We start from the raw sequence: 21619 nt of genomic DNA, 5'->3' as shown, positions 1-21619 counted from the left end.
ATATTTACCACAAGAATAGTTCATCATGACGATGATTAAGAATCGCTGATTTCATAAGTCTAATCCCTATTCTATATTATTTACTATGTTAAGGACAGGACAATTTATTCTTATGCTTTTTAATGTTTTTAAAGGAAATGAATGTCATAGTCTCTTCTGATTTTAGGTTTTTTATATTAATATGGCCTGATAAATTTATAATTTTCTTACTATTGAATGAATTCGGAATTCTTGATATAAAAATAACCTGGTTATAATATACAATCTTTTCTGTATATTGCTACAATTTCTGTGCTAATATTTGATTCAACATTTTGGCACTGATATCTACTAAGGATATTAGTTTATGGTTTTCTTTATCTGATTTGTCTATGCCTGATTTAGGCATAAAGGCCATGTTTGTATCAAAGAAGAAACTTGGTAGCATCCCTTTTTTCCCTATTTTTGAAAACTATATAATAGTGAAATTAATTCTTTAAATGTCTGACAGAATTGTAAATATATGTGGTCTTGGGTTGGGTGGGATACATTTACTTCCTGTTTAATTTTTTTTAAGTTTGGATTATTTAAATTCTCTATTTTTCATATTATCAATCTGTGTATTTTATATTTTTGTAAACATTCATTTTCATATGCCAATTTTACTGGCATAAAATTGGACAAAATAGTTTGGGATTTTTTTTTTAATTTTTGACACTGTCAAATTGGTATTCCTCTCAAAAAAATCAAGTTAGTTAATGGTTAATTAACTTGTTCAGAAAAACTAGTTTTATTTATCAATTCTTTCATTTTCAGACTGTCCTTAGATGGGGTTTTGTGATTTGTGCTTTGTCTAGTTTGTCCAGATTCACTTATTTATTATTTCTCTTTTACTGATCAAAGTGCTGCAACATATAAATCCCTTCCTAATACCTCGTCTTAGATGCAACCTGATCTGCTGTTTCTATGACTTGGTCTCTGACCTAACAATTCTTTAAGATTAACCTATTTCGGGGCAGCTAGGTGGCACAGTGGATAGAGCACCAGCCCTGAAGTCAGGAGTACCTGAGTTCAAATCTGGCCTCAGACACTTAACACTTACTAGCTGTGTGACCCTGGGCAAGTCACTTAACCCCAATTGCCTCACTAAAAAAAATTAAAAAAAAAAAAAGATTAACCTATTTCATCTCCATTTAAATCTGGATCATTTTTTAAAGTCCTTTATTGATGATCTTTCTTGTGTTGTAGTAGGGAAAGGATGCACCTAGTACTTCTGCTTTTCTGCACTTGTTAATGAGTATTATGCCCTATTAAATGGTCAGTTTTTGTAAAGGTATTACCATTCACACAGAGAAATATGACTACAACATTTTTTCAAAAAATAAACAACTGAAAGAACTTTGATCAATGCAATGACCAACTGCAATTCCAGTGACCCGATAATGAAGCATGCTTCTCACCTCTTGATAGAGAAGTGACAGACTAGAGGTGTAGAATGAAATATACATTTTCAGACACGGCCAACATATGCATGTTTTGCTTGACTATGGGCTTTTATTATAATGGAAGGTTGTTTTTTTTTTTAATTTGAGGGGGTAAGAATTGGGGAGTGAGAGGGTATACATGATAGCGATGCCGCAAAAGAATAAAAAGAAAATAAAAGAATGTAAGCAGAGCAGTTTTTAAATGCACATAAGAAAATAGTAGGAAGTTTACAGGGAGATACAAACAAGCAGAACCAGCTTTGGAACTAATTTGCTGAATTTATACTCTACTTTTAAAATAAACAAGTCACAGATAAGAAATTTTCTATTTCATATACAATCTCTTTTCCATCCTTGTATATGTTAGGTTCATGTTAATTGCTATTAGTCAAGTTCAGAAAAACAAAAAATAAACATCTTAAAAATAATGCAATTATAGGTGACATTTGGGTTTTATATAAGCCAGATTTTTGGTGGAGGCAGAGGGGTATGGCTTATATTAAAGTCAATAAAGTAATTAATTTAAGTAAACTAAAGCCATTTTTACACTGGGCAAATATTATAGTTTACTAAAGTCACTTAAAATTTAGCCAAGGCCCTCTATCTTTCATACCATATGGTTTTCAAGCATCATTCAAATCTATTAATGAAAAATTCAGCTTTGCTATGATAGAAAAGAGGACCAAATAAGCCACTCTAACAGCCAAAGTGAATTATAACCTACCGCATGGCCCAGCCAAACTGAAATGAATTGCATCCAAGGTTTTTTTAAATGACTCAGATAATGTAAACTCTTTTTTAATTCCAATCCTTTTTCTTCATCATATAGATTCTGCTTCTCTTTCCATTCCAAAAGAGATGAAAGAGAAGTAGGACTTATATGGGAAGTCAAGCTGTTCAGAAGGCATGAAATTCAAATATTCACTTTTAAATAAGAATTCCAGTGATGTGGCCAATATTCAGGAGCTGACTCGTGATCTAATTTGGACAGTTTGAAAGTTAAAACTAATTTAAGCCTATCCTTTTAACGTTAAGGATAAGCTGCAAATTCAAAATAGAATCCTTATTAAATCTGTCTGCTTGATGAGCAGATTTACATTGGCCATAAAGTACAAGAATTTCAAAAGCTTCTTTAAAATGAAAAAGCATCCACATTCACAGAAAACTTCTTTGTATGTTCCCATATGACCTGTTTTTTGTCCTGTACACATTCCAAGGCTATAAGGAAAATCTGGCTCAACTCAGAGAAGTCTTTTCCCTTTAAGCTTCTACAAAGCAAAGATGGTTTTAATTACTATAAAAAGGCCAGCACATCACAGGTGACTAAGTACTAAACATTCAAACTCTTGGAACCTGCTTTATTTAAACACAATGCAAGGTACTAAAAACCAAATGACAGGACAAACAGAATAGGATGACAGTGGGAAAGGCAGCAGCCAGGTAGATCAGTTAATGCCTACATGTTCACCTCCAACGTCCTCCTTACGACTCTCCCCACTTATTGTTCGCAAAATTCAAGTGAAGTGAAATGGACCCACTATAAATTTCAACGTAATTGCTCAGTTACCAACAAAGCTTCTCTAGGAAGCTGCTCGTATTCCCCTCCAAGGGGAGTTAGTCCTCCTGGCTTCTTTATCTACTCCAAAGGAAGTAAAACATTTTTGTCCAAAGAGATCTAGGGACCTAACGTGGCCAAAGGCACTGGGAAACCACTCAAAATTTCTCAAGAAGAAGAAATGGCAGAAAAATAGGCTTCCAATTCAGAACAGGCGACAACTGAAATCCAAGGCTGATGATCATGGAGTATAAATGACAAGACCAAAAAAAAACCCAAGACAACAAGGAGTTAGACAAAAAAAAAAGACAAAAACAGACTAAAACAAATCATTCTTGTAATAAATCACAAGCAGAGATGCAGCATTAGTGTGTTAATCATGGCCGCGCTTGTGGATGGATACGCAAAAGCTTCTAAGGACCTAATGCCAGCATGCACCATCTAAAAGAGGTTAATTCTTACCTTTTCATTCTAACATACAGCAGGATTCCAAACAGAAAACAGGAACAAAACACATAAAGCAAGCATTAGGGACAGATACAGGTCTCATACTATTTTACAATAATTTAATCAAGACATACACATCTAGAAGAAAAAAATACAGCCAAAAAAAGATTATCAAAACCCCACTAGCTCCAACGTATGCAGGGTATAATACTTTTATCATATATCAGATTGACAAAAGACTTTAGAAAATTGCCACTCTCAGTATTCCTTACAGCCTAATTTCAACTGAACTGAACCATAACAGACAGAAATGTTTTCAACCTACTAATCGATTAGAAAGGGAAGAAAAAAACTAAACCCCTACCTGAGAAGTCACTTCCCTAGAACAAAGAGTGAGGAGGCAAATGGTTTTAAAAAAAAAAAAAGTGCCACAGAAAAGTTGGAGAAAAGACTTCAGTTTGAGATTTGGGGTACAAAAATTTATGAAAAGAGAAACCAACTGCCACAAATTATCTAATTACTATTTCCTACTTTACTTTTTACTTCAACAGTACAAAAAAACCCCAAACAAACAACAAAAACAGAGAGAGAGAGAGAGAGAGAGAGAGAGAGAGAGAGAGAGAGAGAGAGAGAGAGAGAGAGGACTGTGCACCAAAAGTCAGGCTTTTAGAAAACCTCTCTTTTAATGTGAAAAAGGCAAAAGACACAGAATATTATCAGTTTTCAGTCCATATCCTGGCTCCTGATCCAACTGCAAAATAAGGGCTGAACTAACTTCTCTACTAAAATTCACTCCTCAACTTCCTTCCCTTCAGCAACATGAAGATAATAAAATCCATGTACTTTGCAGGAAAAGGGAGGTTTAGACAGAGACATACTGATTTGTACCTACCTTTCTGAAATGTGCTAGCATGTCTGGGCTTCTCTCACACATTTCTGTGAGCAGGACAACAGATGTGTGAAGGACACCTGAACAGAAAAAAAAAGTATATGGGCAGGTATAAATTAAATTATATCACTCTCATAAGCTTAATGACAATTACACTACATTTCTCAAGAACAGGAATTACACTTTCTATTTATTTTATATCTTCCCAACTCAACAGCCCTTAGGGTAAGATACGGTGCTTGCTGATTGCCCCATCACATACTGATTTTTTTTTTTTTAATTTTTGCCAACTAAGGGGCATAAGGTAGAACTTCAGAGTTGTTTTTAATTTGCATAGTTCTAATTATCAGTGATTTGGAGCTTTTTTTAAAAATGGTGTTGATAGCATGGCTTTCTACCTTTGAAAATATCCTATTCCTAGCTTTTGACTGTTTACCTACTAGAAAATGGTTCTTATTCATATTTGAATCAATTCCTTCTATATCTTGGATATGAAACCTTTATTGAAGAAATCTGCTACAAATATTTTTCTCAGACAATTATCTCACTTCTAACTTTTGTTCAAAATCTTTTCAATATCGAGTAATCAAAACTGTCCTTTTTATCTGTGACCCTTTCTATCCCTTGTTGGTCATGAACACTTCCCCCGGCCATACTTTTTCTAACTTATTTATGATGTGACGTTTTCTATCTAAGTTGTGCTCCTTTTGGTATATGGTGGGTTTATACCTAATTTTTCCAGACTTCCAATTTTCCAGTAGGTAGAGTGTCTGAGTTTAACATTATTCGACCATGTTTATCTGCATACATATGTTGTATACCTACCTATTTCACTGACTGACATTTCTCTTTTTCACCTAGTTCGAAAAAGCTTTGCTCATTACTGTTTTGCAGTACACTCTGAGGTCTGGTACTGCTCCTACCACTGTTTAAATCATTTCTCCAGAGATTCTTGACCTTTTGTTCCTCCAGATGAATTTGGTCATTATTTTTTTCTAGTTTTACAAAGTAATCCTTTGGTAGTCTGATGGGGGTTGTCATATGTATTATTTTGGATATTTACTGTCAAACTAAGATGCCATGACATTTTTTCTTAAACCACCAGCACTGGTATATATACTGTATAATTACTGCCAAAATAGAAACTTTGTTTAAGCCTTTCCACTCCTCGAGTAGTTATAAGAGAACACCTATAAAGATAAATTCGTAAGAGATACAAAATAGACATCATCTCCCTTACTATAGCTGTTAGCTAAACTATCTGTTGAACTGGAAAAACTGAGATTATTTTAAATTTTCTGGTGAAGCCTATAGCTTCATTATAACTTTATTATAGCCTATAAATATCTGAATGGCCAAAAAGATATGCTTAAAACCCCAGGGAGAAGGGGGAAGGGAGGGAGAGAGGAGGTTTCTTTGTAGAAAATCGAATACACTCATTAAGCGATTTAGTCATTCAAACAAGAATGTCTTAACTCAGTATTTCTTCTGACGATAAAAGAAAAAATCATAAATACTTGAATGACTACACATTTCATTTAATTCTTCTGAAATTTTCACAAATTTCTTACCTGCTATAAAGATATTACTTAAAATAATTACCCTAAATCCTACACCTAATGGAGAAATGTACTTCTGTTATGAAATAGGCTTATAACCATAGGACTTTGGGTACAACTATCAACTCCCAAAACCCTAATGTCCTAATGTGTTGGCCTTACAGGGATATTTGCCTTCTCAGTTTTTTCAAACGACCACTGGGAAGACTATTCTTGAATCAAAGGAATCAAGCACTGATGATAAGACTCCGGGCACAATTATGAGAGATATTCTTGGTCACAAGGGCCCTAATAAAATTCTTCAAGGCACACTAATCAAGTAACAGATTTCGCCTTTGCATAGGATAATCCAGAACTTCAACCCCAACACTGTCCCCCAAACACCTTGTAAAAACTCTCAGGAAGGCATTACCATGGTTCTTTTCGTTCAGTAAGTTTTTTGTGGCTGGCAAAAACATCTCCATAAGTTCAGGTACCTTCCTGATGACATGTACAGCACAAAGCGCTGCCTATAAAGAAATAATGTGACAAAAAGTTAGCTCCCTTCACTTTAGTCAAAATCATTAACTTTAAGAAAGGTAAACTAGTGACTGCCTCTAATAAATTAATGCATAGGTAAGTACTTGATCATTAAAAAAAAACAAACAACCTTGTCTATACATTAATTTCTAGTTCACCTAACCCTATATTCATGAAGCTATCTCCCAATGCAAAGCTTTTGGGACTGAACTGCATAATTAATTAATAAATCGTGCTAAGCAAACTATCCAGTGATTTAGGAAAGCAGTTTCCCTGGGTACTATACACTTTCTTACACACACACCTCTGGGAAGTGGGGGCAAAGGATACTAGGTATCCTAAGTGCTCTCTAAATCTTGGGGTTTTTTTAAGTCTATCAAACTTCTCATTATCCCTCACTCACCAAATGCCCTCTGCATTTCCTCTGTACCCCAATATCACAAATCTATCACCCTACTAGGTGGTGGCACATTCCTAAAAATCAAAAGAATGAAAATAAGAGCATATGGTGACTATTTTTAGAAGGAATGAATGGCTTTAAAAGGAAAAAATCTGACATGAGGTTTTCATATCAAGACTCATCAAGTAATATACATGATATATAGTATGCATATTATATATAAAATGAAGTAAAGAGCACAAAAGCATCTACAATGCAAATGATGCTGTTAAGAGTTATTTAAATAATGACTATCCAACAAAAAGTAGGCATACACTCTATAGAATAAAGGGCTGGTTTACACTGTAGTCTTCAGTGCCATTTTCAACTCTACTCAATAATATATTTAAGAGTAAAAGGGATTTAACCCTTTCTAGGTTTCAAATACAGTTGCAACTAAATGTAAATAGAGTTAACAAGATAACATATTTGCTGTCTATGTGACCCTGGGCAAGTCACTTAACCCTGAATACATCCAAAAAATAAAAATAACAAAGGTCATAAATTTGCTCCTTAGATTTAAAGTGGAATAACCCCAAACTGGAAAGTAAGAGGCTGTCTTCCTCCTAGACAATGACAAAATAAATTACAGTACATTAACATAAATGACAAGAAATGATGAAACAGGTCTATTAGGGTAAACACTGATCAGAACTAGGAAAACAGTTTATACAAAGATAACATTATAAAGAACAACTTTGAGAGACTTTATAATTCTAAACAAATCAATGATAAACCTCAAGTTTAAAAAAAAAAAGACAGAGATGAAAAATGTACCATTCACTTCCTGACAGGTGATGAACTTAAAATGCAAAAAGAGACATACATTTTTGGATACAGCTAATGTGGGGGTTGTTTCATTGGAACCAGTCTTCTTTTATGAAATGGGCTTATAACCACAGGTCTCTAAAAACAAAGGCCTCAATGCAGTTTTCTTTTGAAAGATTTCTTTTTCAAGTTTATTTTTATCATTTGTTCAATTAGGGGGAAAGAAGTAAAATGAAAGGGACATAATTTTTTTTCAAGATTTGTGCTATAAGACGCCAAATTTATATCAACATAATTAACTGCTGAACAAAAGCACTGCTATGAATTAAAACTCAGGCTCTAAACTACACAAACAAAAAAGAATGATTAAAAAAACATCACCCAGATACTAAAAAAAGGTTTTCAATGCACTGCTTTAATGGGACAGGACTACTGTTGATATTTATATTTCTGGGAATGAGTATTTATTGAAAAAAAATTAAGTACACTGGATCTTAAGTGGGCACCATTTATTTGTATTTTTAAATCACTACTGCTAAGACATATATACTATGTAATAATTTTTTTTTAATTTTAAAGATTTTATGGAGTAGTACCTTTTCTCTAAAGTTTTACAATAAAATCTTGATAAAGTTATTATAACATTTATATAAACAAAAACAAAAGCTTAAAAGCCAGAAAATACAAATTAGTGGCTATCATGTCACTCTATAGAGTCAAATTTTAACAAGTATGTTCTATATCCATATTCTCTAATAATAACTAATAATTAATAATTAACATTATAATCTAATTATAATTATAATAATCTAATAATTAACATTGGCTGGAGTCCTATGAAATCTCCTTTATGCAGCAGGCAGGTCAGAACCATTGCTAAAAAAAATTTTTGCTCTTTATTTCTCCAAAACACCAACTATAGAACCATTCACATAAGAATAATGCATACAGGAGATCTGTCTAATTTAGTGTTCTTATCAGCTCACTTAGGGGGTGATTATTTAATTCACCAAAGGAATCCGACTAGGTTTATTTAAATAACACCTACTGCCAAATATTTACATGTTTATAAATCATTAAGTACTTGAGAAAGAACCAGCAGAGGAACTAAATGGTTAAGAATCACTATCAAGTAGACATCAATAACAAATAAAGATATATCATCCCTGAAAATGTTACTGAATCAGGATTGGCAGCTGGAGGGGACCTTCAAGATCATCTAGTCAAACCCTGCCATTTTATTACAGATAAGGAAACTAAAGTTCAGAGAGGATAGATAACATGCCCATGGTCATACCAAACAGGCAATATTCAAACCTCGGTTCTCTAACTCCAAATACATATTAGACACAATTGTTTAAGAACCCATTTCTTGCACAAAGCTATATCTAATTTTTTTAACCAAGAGAGTTAACAAATCATTCTCTTCTGTAGGACTTCCCAATATGGAAAAACAAAATTAGTTATATCCTAAGTTACCTTTTTTCTTAAGTATGAATTGGAGGTTTTAAGGAGTTTCTCTACTTCTCCTGCAAGGTCTCGACACATTTCTGAGGAACCCATACAGCCAAGGGTGCAGAGTGCCAGCCCCTGCACATACTGGGTGCTATGATTAAGGTCGCTGGAAAAGAAAATAAATATGATGGTAACACTTATTCCTTGTCTAAAGCCTTAGGAAACCATCCAGAATCAGGAAGGCCATAAACTTGTGTAGTTCAGGGAACTTGCAGCTTAAAAAAAGGTTTCCCAATTTCTCCCATTTTTGAGAGACAGTGGCAGGAAATATCGATTCTAATTATCTTAACATATCTGTAAAAGAGGGATAATAACAGACCTCACTCGCAGGGTGGTGTGCAAATGGACCAAAGAAGGTAGTACGTAAAGTGCTTTGTAAACCTTAAAGCTGTCTAGAAATACTAGTTATGAATTACCAATATAACATGAACTTTTCACAGCAGCCCAATGTTTCATATCTCCACTACTGAAGGCATGCGCCTTCTAGCACTTTCAAGAAGCCTATAGCTAAATTCTTGGGACTTAGAGGTGAAATCAACATTAGTCAGTTTACAGCTGAAGAAACTAAGGCCAAAGAGAGGAAGTGATTTACCCAAGGTCACAAAGATATTGAAGTACAGAGTAAGGATTCAAACCCATATTTCTTGTTTCAAATCCAGAAACAGTGGTAGAAACATACCACAAAATCTTATCTTATAAAAGAACAGTTTCACAATACACCAAGTGATACCACCCCTCCACCCCACAAAAAAGTCTGAAGGGTTCTATTGAGGAAATTGGCTAATACCTTTAACTCAGTCACTACATGCATAAACTCAAGATAAAAGAGGTTTCAAAATAGGAATCATTTAACCATAAGATCTTTGCTCTTGTAACGCGTCAATATATAATTTTTTTTTAAATTAAGGAACTCTACATTTTCATTTGATTCCACAAAAACAGTTCTTTTCCCACAGCAGGTTTTCCTAATATCAAATAGACCAAGGAGACCAATAACACCAACTAAGCTATATATTCCCCCTCTCTCTATAGGTCAGAGATCTGGTGCTATACAAAGACAGCTTCTCAACAGCCTTGACCATTGTATCTAATCCTCCTAGTGAAATATATACTACATATAAAAAACACCATGAGCCTGTAGAATTAAAAATGCTTAAATCCAGTTCTCTGTTATTCAGAGTTAGTCAGCCTCAGAATAATTTTTCTTCTCCAACTATCTCTTTTCATTATTTGTTATTGAGACCATTACCATTTAAAGTTTAAATGATCTTACAAATAAATAGACAGATAGATAAATAAGTAAATAAATAAATAGATGGATGGATGGATGAATAAATAAGTAAATAAATGAAAGAAAAAAATAAATTGTCCTACAAAGTTTTCAAAGCATTTTTCTTACCACAAGCTTGTTAGCAGGCAGGTACAAAGTATTAATTCCAATTTTACATATGAGAAAAGTAAGGGTCTATGAAGACCACAGGATCTAAGAAATCATTCTAAGTACCCAAAGCTTTACCTTGGGTCTCCTGACTTGAAGTCTAGCATTCTAAAAACTAGTCCCAACTATCTCTTGTTATGCATCTCCCAGAGTGTTGAAAGGAAAGAAAGTGAAATTAATATTAAGGAAGATTTCTGCTTATCAGAAACTCAGGCAATAATTTTTAGGAATGAAAGACTGAAATTCCTTGTTAAAATGAAGTTTGGAGATTACCGGTAGCTTTAACTGAACACATATGTGCATGCTCTCTCTCTCTCTCACTCACACAGACACACACAATTTGGGGTGGCTATTTTCAAAATATAATTTGAGTTGACTATATTTTAATTGTGGATTTACATATACATATATATTTTTACATAAATATCATTTTTCAGTTAAAGAAAAATATAGTACCTGGAGTTCTTAAGTAATGCACACCAACCAGCTTTTTCATTTGTTTGCTTTTTGGTGAGGCAATTGGGGTTAAGTGACTTGCCCAGGGTCGCACAGCTAGTAAGTGTTAAGTGTCTGAGGCCGGATTTGAACTCAGGTACTCCTGACTCCAGGGCCACTGCTCTATCCACTTCGCCACCTAGCTGCCCCAGCTTTTTCATTTATAAACAATTAGAGCATCAATTCATGTCAAAAAACAAATTTGAACTCACTTCTCTACCAAAAATTTACTGTTTTCTCAGTTATTAGTAAATATGAAAACTGCTAAAGGATGATAGTGGCCTTCAATATCATTAGCAGTTTCAAAACATTTAAATAATTCAAGAAATTTTAACTAGTTTGGATTGTCATGTGACTGAATTCATTTCCAAATTACATGGATTAATGTTATTTCTTCAATAAAGAAGAGATTCAGGCTTTTACAATGCTGAATATAAAGAACAGGATTTCACAAAGTCCCATAAAAAGAACAAAGATTTGCCCTCTATGTGCTTCATTCCTCTGAATTTATCAGTCTAAGCATTTGCACTTAGATTTAGTTTTAACTCAGCTGTATAAACTGGCTGCTATACAGAACTACATTATCAGCGTTGAAAACTTGTGTAATAAGGAAAGCTGCAGGGCATGCATAAAGCACATGATTAAGAGACTCCCTTGGGACCTTATTGCAGAGAAGAAGGACAAGTCAAACCGGCTGAATATCAACATACTTCTTTTATTATCAATATATTTTTGAAGGCTAGTAGGTGAGAAATCCTTGAAGACCCAGTTCACAAACTCTGCCCAGTGTTGAGAAGACATTTTACAAATAACAATCACCATTCCATTTCAAAGTTTCATGGCAAGGAGGAAAGAGGGAAGAGATAAAGGGAAGGGAATAAACATTCATTAAACACATACTACATGTGTCAGGCACTGCACTAAGCACTTTTTACAGATATTATCTTATGCATCCTCACAAGAACCTTAAGGTCGATATTATCATCCCCATTTTTCAGTTGAGGAAACCAAGGCAAACAGAGGTTAAGTGACTTGCCAAGAGTCACAAAGCTAGTAAGTATCTGGGGCTGGATCTGAACTCAGGTCTTCTTGACTTCAACTACAGAAAAAAACTTAAATAAGAACAACATTAGTTATGTCAGGAAAATATCAGTTCTGAGCATCTTTACGTCAAATTTATCTACCTCCACAAGTCTACTTTGTATCACATACAATAATATTGTAATGGAAAATGAAACCTCAATAGGAGAGCAGACTAAGAATTATATCATTAAACTGCATTCCATACAACTGAAATCTGAGAAGGACCAAATATTTGAGGCAAAATTTTCTCTCTGCTTTTATAATCTCTCTAAAAAGTATTGTACTTAACTGCAACCTTTATTAGTCATTTAGTAAAGAATTACTAACACAAAATTTTATTTCTATCATAAAAGAGATGAGATAAGAAAGAATGCCACTTAGCTTTTGTTTCTCTATTTCTCTAGGAAAAAAGGGGGGGGGGGGGCCACAAAACCATAAAACTTTATTTCCCCTGATTGAAACCTGAAGGTATCTCAAGGCCTTTACTAATAAAAGGAATGGTTTTAGAGGAAACTAGAATACTTGTATAAACTAATGCAAAGTGAAATGAACAGAATGAGAATTTATACAGTAACAATTATTCTGTAAATACAAACATGCCTGAAAGACTTAGAAACAATTCAAAGTCCAACCATAATTCCAGAAAAGTCATGGTAAAATATGCTGACCACCTTCAGATAGAAAGCTGATGGACTCAGAGTGTAGACTCAGGTTTAATTTGGTTTTGGACGTGACTAATGTGACAATGTTTGTAAAGGGCTTTGTTTTTCTTGCTTTCAAGAACAAGGGGAAGGGAGAGAATCTGGAGCTGAAAATAAAATCAAATGGAATTAAAAACAAGCTATTTCCTAAAGATGTCAGCGCTTCAAACTTCAGATATAGCTTAGATAAAAGGAGGCTATTTAAAATCAAATACAATATAGCACTGACACTGTCAATAAAATTCTACACACATACTAAGTCAGTAGAAGAGGGCAGAGTTTGGAGTCAGAGAATGTGGGTTTGAATCCTAGCTCTATTACTCACCTACCCCCTGTGTGATCTTGAACATGTCCCTCAGTCTCTGGGGGCTTTCAGGCCCACCCCTGTAACACCAAGAAGCCAAACAAGACAACTAATAGGGTCTCCTGCAGCTCTAAATCGACATCACAATCACGATGTGCCAGTAGAGAAGAGGAAGAAGAGAAGAAACTGACTTACTTCTTGATGCAGTTTGTCATTAGAAGATGTACATCCTGTCTCTCGTCCAGCAGCAGCATGGCCCCTAGGTAGCCGATTCGTTTGTCTGTGAATTTTTGAGAAGCAATAAGCTTGAGGCACTCCAACTGTAAAATAAATGTGAAATGAGGAAATAACTATCACTGACACACTAATTACAAAAGAGACCATTTTTTCCCCAGAATCTAATTATTTCACTACTACAAATGTGTATACAGGTACAACTATAAATATTTAAATTTGCTAAATTTCAGATTTTAGGTAACTTGATAAAAAATTTAGGATTAGAGAATTTTAAAGTGAAAAGGAACTTTAGACACTATTTAGTCCCTAGGATTCTTACCTTCTAAACTAGTGGTGTCAAACTGAAATAGAAAGAGATCCTTGCCATATATTTATTGACTTAGAAAACCACAAATTAACATTATCAATAGTGTATTATATTTTTATTTATTTTGTTAAACATTTACCAATTACACTGTAATCTGGTTCAGTTCTACTCTAGAGTTCTCAGCAGCTGAGACCTCTGTTCTAAACAATCTGTGAATTTTATTAATCAATCTACATGCAAATGCAAGCTAGCACATATACACTAATATTTTAATAGGAAGTAAACTCCAACTATCCAATTCAATACACAAAAACATCCAAAACAGGAGAAATTAAAGGAAAATTCAAAATTGACATGTCTAGGCAGAATCCTGAAACCATGCATATTAACAAGGTAGAAAATTAATTAAAATAGTACGTTTAGGGGCAGCTAGATGGCGCAGTGGATAGAGCACCAGCCCTGGAGTCAGGAGTACCTGAGTTCAAATCCAGCCTCAGACACTTAACACTTACTCGCTGAGTGACCCTGGGCAAGTCACTTAACCCCAATTGCCTCACTAACCACCCCCCCAAAAAAATAGCACGTTTAACTAAAATAGTACAATCCAATTGTATTCCATAAGCCAGTAATTTTAAAGCAACCTTTTCAATTATCAGAAAGTGTCTGAAATGTTTCTACTTGCCTGGTAGTTGTGCTAGGTTCAAATGTACACTATGAAATATGTAATTAAAAACGCATACTAACATTCTGGCATAAATAAATCACAAACAGAAGGGGGGGGAGAATCAGGACAGGAAGAGTGAAAGGTCTTTTTTGTTGTAGTTGTGAAAGGTTTTAAATGCTGTGTGAGACAGAAACAGACTGATTCCATCCCAGAAACGTATGTATATCAAGTTCTATTGCTTCCTCCCACAGCTTTTAACCTGAGGTCTATAAACCTGTTTTTTAAATTATTTTGATAACTGTGTTTCAATACAATTAGCTTTCTTTGTAATTCTATGTATTTTGTTTTGTGCATTTCAAAACATTACTCTATGAAAGGAAACAAAGGCTTAACTTGACTGTCAAGGAGGTCCAAGACCAAAACAAACAAAAATATTCTTTTTGATTGGATCTAAAACAGGGGCCTGTTCTAGAATGAATCAAAAGGAATGATTACTTAACAAACATTAGCAAAGACAGGAAAGTTTCTAGCGAAATTTCCCTCTCTTTTCCTTCTATGTAGAAGGGAGAGAAAGTATGTTTTGAATTCTTTTTTTTTTTTTAATTTTTTTTTTTTGGTGAGGCAATTAGGGTTAAGTGACTTGCCCAGGGTCACACAGCTAGTAAGTGTGTTGAGTGTGTGAGGCCAGATTTGAATTCAAGTCCTCCTGACTCCAGGGTCGGTGCTCTATCCACTGCGCCACCTAGCTGCCCATTTTGAATTCTTTTAAATTGTTCACACTTAATAAGTCATCTTAGATAGATAAAGATATATATTTATAAATATTGACAGAGATAGATTGATTTATATGAGTGCCAATATCAGCAAATGGTCCCCATTAACTTTATCAAATCCTCTCAGAAAAAAATTTCAAACATGAAATAGTCAAAAAATATTTACTAAAAAAGAACTAAACAACTCTGAGGTACCACCTGACACCTATCAGATTGGCTAAAATGACAAAAAAAGAAGATAATAAATGTTGGAGAAGCTGTGGGAAAATTGGAACACTAATGCATTGTTGGTGGAGCTGTGAACTGATCCAACCATTCTAGTGGCAAAGAATTGGAAGTTGAGGGGGTGCCCATCAATTGGGGAATGGCTGGACAAGTTGTGGTATATGAATACAATGGAATACTATTGTGCTATAAGAAACGATGAGCAGGAGGAGTTCAGAGAAACCTGGAGGGTCTTGCGTGGGCTGATGATGAGTGAGATGAACAGAACTAGAAGAACATTGTACACAGTAACATCAACATTGAGTGTTGATCTACTGTGATGGACTATATTCTTCTCACCAATGCAATGGTACAGAAGAGTTCCAGGGAACTCATGATAGAAGAGGATCTCCAAATCCAGGGGAAAAAAAAAAAAAAGAACTGCGGAGTATAGATGCTAAATGAACCATACTATTTCTTTTGTTTTTGATGCTGTTGGTTTTTTTCTATTTTGAGGTTTTCCATCATTGCTCTGATTTTTTTCTCTTATAACATGACTAATGCAGAAATAGGATGAATGTTATTGTGTGTGTGTGTGTGTGTGTGTGTGTGTGTGTGTGTGTATATATATATAAAAATAACCTATATCAGATTACCTGCTGTCTAGGGGAGGGGGGAGGGAGGGGAGGGAGGGAGAAAAATCTGAAATTGTAAAGCTTGTATAAACAAAGGTTGAGAACTATCTTTACATGTAACAGAAAAAAAATAAAATACTTTATTAATTAAAAAAATTTAAAAAAAAAAAAAGGGAGCTAAACCAATGCCACTTACGACAACAATGACAAGAAACTGTCTCTTTTTAGAATTTCCAAGAACCTTAAGCTCCATATTAAGAGAACCCTTCCCTGCACTTGAAAGTCAAGCTGAGACTGGAATATTTTCAGTGGTAGGGAAGCAGAAGCTTCTATCCTATGGGAGAAAAAAAATCCACAACACTTCTACTGTAAATAAAGTTTAAAATATTCTTAAGAGGGAAGATCATAATTAAATGTAGGTTAAAATCACTGGGGCTACATCAAATAAGGCACGGCAGAGGAATATAAGCTTTGGCCTTCTCTTGCAGCCCCCAGCTTCCGTAGCACTTCTGCCCATCTCCACCACATGTGATCTCAATTTGAGGCATCATCTCACAGCTTCCTCCCTCCTTCATCCCCAGAACTGCCCTGGAGCTGATAGGCAGCCTTTGGTTTCACCACGTTTCCACAGCACTACCAAGCCATTTTATGCCTCCAATCCCTTTCCAGCTCTCTTTATGTTTGTGCATCTTCTTCCATTAAAATATAAGCTCCTTAGGAGCAGCTAGGTGGCGCAGTGGATAAAGCACCAGCCCTAGATTCAGAAGGACCTGAGTTCAAATCCGACCCCAGACACTTGACACTAGCTGTGTGACCCTGGGCAAGTCACTTAACCCCAACTGCCACACACACACACACACACACACACACACACACACACACAATATAAATGGAAAGACAAACAAGTGAATGCTGCAAAATTATAATGACCGAGAACTTGACCCCAAAGAGATGAGAGAAGGAACCTCTTCCCCTACCCCTACCCCTTCTTTTCAGAGATCCATGGATGTGGAACACTACATATGTTCACTTTTTTCAGTATGATTAGTTTTACTGAATTTTTCTTCTTTCTCTGTTATTCTGGCTCTTTGGGTAGGAGATAAAGGAGGGACCCAGTAGGAACTGTAGATGATATAAAAACATCATTATAAAAATCTGTTTTAAATCAGGGCTGAGCATAGAAGAAATTTCCTATAATCTAATGGGATGAAGACTAATGTCCATTAAGAAAACAGGAAATGAACATCTAATGCTAGAAGATATGTCAAAATACAAGGGTTTTAGGGCAGCTAGATGGCGCAGTGGATAGAGCACCAGCCTTGGATTCAGGAGTACCTGAGTTCAAATCCGGCCTCAGACACTTAACACTTACTAGCTGTGTGACCCTGGGCAAGTCACTTAACCCAAATTGCCCCGCAAAAAAAAAATACAAGGGTTTTAGAAAGATCCTATCAATAGGTAAAGAAGGATTAATGACCAAACCACTTCTTTAATTTCAATGAACAAAGGGGGTGGGGGGTGGGGAGTGTGTCTATGAACTTGTTCTTTTAAGATTTGATAACTGTGTTTCAACATGATTGGTTGATTCATCCCACTTAGCAGGTGTCCACAGGGTTCACTCCCCTTTCTACCAGGCGGTCTCGACACAAACAAGGTTAAGAACCATTATCCTAGGGGGCAGCTAGGTGGCGCAGTGGATAAAGCACTGGCCCTGGATTCAGGAGGACTTAAGTTCAAATCCGACCTCAGACACTTGACACTAGCTGTGTGACCCTGGCCGAGTCACTTAACCCCACTGCCCCAACAACAACAAAAAGAAGAACTATTATCCTAGTCCAATGCTTCTGTTTTGTTTTACTTTATTTTGCTTATAGCTTAGGAATTAAAGACTCAGAAGGTAACTAACTTGCCCAACATCATGGGCAGTGGCACAACTAGAATCCAAGTCTGCTGACTCCCAAGCCAGTGTCCTTCCTACTACAACCCACCGTCACCCAAATACCTAAGCAGAAGCTGCTGAATCACATTTTGCAAGTGAGACTTACCAACCATGTTTCCTGCACAAAGGCGAGGCAGGTAAAACCAATCATGGTACGAAACAACTTGTGATAATCAAGGTACAAAGGAAATTCCAAACGGTGGAGATACCAAACTAATATTTAAACAACAATGTAAACCAGGGACAAAGTCTATGACTATTTCAAATAGCATTAGGAAAAATTAATAAGGCTATAATTGCCCAAAACGCTGTTTAACCTAGAACATATCCCTGATTTGCTTCCTCCAGCCTGTACCTGAACAAGAATCCCTTGTAACAACCCTGACAAGTGCTCATCTAGCCCTTGCCAAATTCCAATGAAGAGGAATGCACCCTCCTGGGGCAGCTTATTCTAGTCACAGTCTTTCCTTACATCAAGTCTATATCTGCTCTTTGCAATTTTCACCCATTGCTCCTCTTTCTGCCCGCTAGGTAGATGCCACACAAATCTCATCCTTCTTCCCAATGACAGACCTTCAAATACCTGAAGCAACTATCATGTCCTTGCTCTTGGCCCCACAAGTCTTTTCTCCCAGGTGAACAGCCCCACGCCCTTCAGCTGAGTTTCATGTGGCATGAACTACAGGGGACCTTCAGCGTCCTGGCTGCCTCCTATCTGGGCTCTCCAGCTCATCCATTTTCTTCCAGAAATGTGAACATAAAGCCCTGTTCTCAGGCCATATCTGTAATAAAGTGAGGGCTATCACCTGCCTCAGATGGCAGAGGATGCCATTTCTCAATGCACCCTAAAATTGCAATAGCTTTCTTTGCCAAAACATCACACCAGCACTTCATAATGTGATTGTAGTCCACTACCACTCTCATATAAACCAATGTCTAGCCACAGCTTCCCCTACTTGTAAATGTAAAGTGGATTCTTGTGAATCTAAAAGTAAGACTTAACATATCTTTTTTAGTGTATTAACTGTACCTCCAGTTTTGTGTCATCTGAAAATACAAACCTACCACCTGTGCCTTTATCCAAGTCACTGATAAAAGTTAAAAATAATCGCATTTCCATAGTGCTTTAAAGTTTAAAAAGCAGTTTACAAGTATTTTCTCATTCAATCCTCACAACAACCCTAAGAGGTAAGTGCTATTTTCCCTATTTTTACAGAGGAGGAAACTAAGGCAGACATAGATTATACAGCTAGTGTCTGAGGCTGGACTTGAACTCGGGTCTTCTAAGGCAACTCGGAGGCACAGTGGCTAGAGTACTGGGCTTGGAGTTAAAAAGATATTGAGTTCAAATATGACAGCCAGTCGATACTAGCTGTGTGACCTTGGGCAGTTTTCTCATCTGCAAAATGAGGCTAACAACAGCACCTACCACCCAGGGTGGTTGTCAGGACCAAGTGGGATGATGTCTGCCAGTGCCTGGCCCATAGTAGGCACCATATAAATGCCTATTTCCTTCCCCATTTCTCTTACCCTGCCCTCACAAGTCCACAGCTCAAAGTCCATGGCTCCAGCCACTGTACCACCTAGTTGCTGAGCACAGATCCCTTGGGAACACCACAAGCAATCTTCAACCAAGATAATGTCAAACCATTAATGAATACTGTCTGGGTCTAGCCATTCACCCAGCTGAGTCCATGAAAATGCACAATCATCTAGCTTATATCTCTTCATCTAGTCAACAAGAACAGCAGGAGACATTCAGATAAATGCTTTGCTGAAATCTAGTTAAACTATATCTACAGCACTGTCATGACCTACCAGCCTAGTAACCCCATAAAAGAGGGAAATAGTTTTTGCATGACCTGCTCTTGAGGAAGTCATCCTGGATTTTTCTTTTCCCTATGTTCACTAATCTTCCCTTTAACAATACATTCTAGGGGGCAGCTAGGTGGTACAGTGGATAAAGCACAGGCCCTGGATTCAGGAGGACCTGGGTTCAAATCTATTCTCAGACACTTGACACTTACTAGCTGTGTGACCCTGGGCAAGTCACTTAACCCTCACTGCCCTGCCCCGCCCCCCCCCATCTGTAATGTAACAATACACTCTACTACCACCTCCTCCAGCTTCTTTGTAGAGGTGAGGTCAATGCATATACAGAACACTGAATTATCAAACTTTTTTTCTTTTAAACCGACCACCCACTCTTTCTAATAAAGGATTACTTTGTTATAAGAGATTGTTCTCAGGGAGTGAAAATGGGGTGGGGTATATTGGGAAATGTAGGTGATATAAAGATAATAAATTATTTTTTAAAAACAATACATTCTTGGATTTTGCCAGGAATCACTGTGCTAGTTTGCAGACTCTCCTTCCTTCTTGGAAGAACAGGACAGCTGCTCTCTTCCAATCCTGTGGTACTGAACCTATTTGATTCCAAATCTTTCAAAAACCATTAACAGCATTAGTGATCACATTTGCCAGTTCTTACAGTACCCAAGGATGTAATTCACCTGGGCCTGGTGATTTCAAGGGCAGCTTGGTATCCTCTTACCATATATCTAATTACCTTATGTATCCACTTCTTGAAGCCCTTTATGTTTTGTTCTTTCCCAAAAACCATTCTTCTTGACAAAGCAAACAGAAGCAAAATAAAGAGTGCAGTAGTTCTGGGGCGGCTAGGTGGCACAGTGGATAAAGCACCGGCCTTGGATTCAGGAGTACCTGAGTTCAAATCTGGCCTCAGACACTTGACTTACTAGCTGTGTGACCCTGGGCAAGTCACTTAACCCCCATTGCCCAGCAAAAAAAAAAAAAAAAAAAGTGCAGTAGTTCTGACTTCTCTATCACATGTTATCATCACCACATCCACCACACACCCAAGTCCCATCCTCTCTTTGAACTTCTTTTCCCCAACATGGCAAAAAGAAAAACAAGCTCCCTGCACCCCCTCCCCAAATAAATGTGGCTATCCGTAGCTCTGCTTTTCTCACTGGCTTCAGCTTATTCTGAACTGTAATATTCCCAACACTGTTCTTACTAGGCTGTGCCACATTTTTGAACCCAACCTCTTACTTGACCTTGTTTCCATCTTTTGTACATGTCTTCAGAGTTTCCTATGCATGAACTTTGATCACATTAGACAACAATCACTGTTCATACTGATTCAAATGGTTTCTCATTATCTTCAGAATAACATTTTTGGGGAACTTTTCATTCCCCTAAGACCTGGCTTTTCCTGTAGAATTTTCTTTTGGTCCATGGGATCCTGACTCTCCTTTCTCTGAACTCTATGTAAAATTGGCTGAACCTATAAACTATAAACCCTGAACCTATGAAACCTTTCCCTCCAAAATTCAAGATACATAATACACAATGTATGGCTTTCTTCTCCTTTATCATAAATTTCAGGAGGGAGTGGTCACTTCCCCCCAAGATTCTAATCATTTCTCCCAGTAACTAGTTCTTCCTAACAGGGAGAATCGGATTTAGAATATGTGCATGTGTACAAACACATATATATACGTGTGCGTATACCTAAGTCTAACATAAAGAAATTGAAGGGGGCAGCTAGGTGGTACAGTGGATAAAGCACCAGCCCTGGATTCAGGAGGACCTGAGTTCAAATCTGACCTCAGACACTTGACACTTACTAGCTTGTATGACCATGGGCAAGTCACTTAAC

The 21619-nt window shown here is 36.4% G+C and overlaps 1 protein-coding gene across 3 annotated transcripts in view; it reads right to left on the bottom strand.

Annotated features, from left to right (window-relative positions):
• Nucleotides 1-21619, bottom strand: part of AP1G1 (adaptor related protein complex 1 subunit gamma 1) — a 72104-nt gene that overhangs the window by 26888 nt on the left and 23597 nt on the right. For 2 of the 3 annotated variants that reach the window (XM_043981895.1, XM_043981898.1), the window contains exons 3-7: nucleotides 13371-13495; nucleotides 9119-9260; nucleotides 6326-6422; nucleotides 4358-4434; nucleotides 3481-3489 (exon numbers count right to left, since the gene is read on the bottom strand). In XM_043981895.1, the coding sequence (XP_043837830.1) occupies nucleotides 3481-3489; nucleotides 4358-4434; nucleotides 6326-6422; nucleotides 9119-9260; nucleotides 13371-13495 (450 nt within the window). The remainder of the gene's footprint in view (nucleotides 1-3480; nucleotides 3490-4357; nucleotides 4435-6325; nucleotides 6423-9118; nucleotides 9261-13370; nucleotides 13496-21619) is intronic. The other variant, XM_043981897.1, reaches the window with a different exon arrangement.

This window comes from Dromiciops gliroides, chromosome 2, assembly GCF_019393635.1.
Source record: "Dromiciops gliroides isolate mDroGli1 chromosome 2, mDroGli1.pri, whole genome shotgun sequence".
Classification (NCBI taxonomy): Eukaryota; Metazoa; Chordata; class Mammalia; order Microbiotheria; family Microbiotheriidae; genus Dromiciops; species Dromiciops gliroides.
This window is presented reverse-complemented; position numbering and strand designations above follow the sequence as displayed.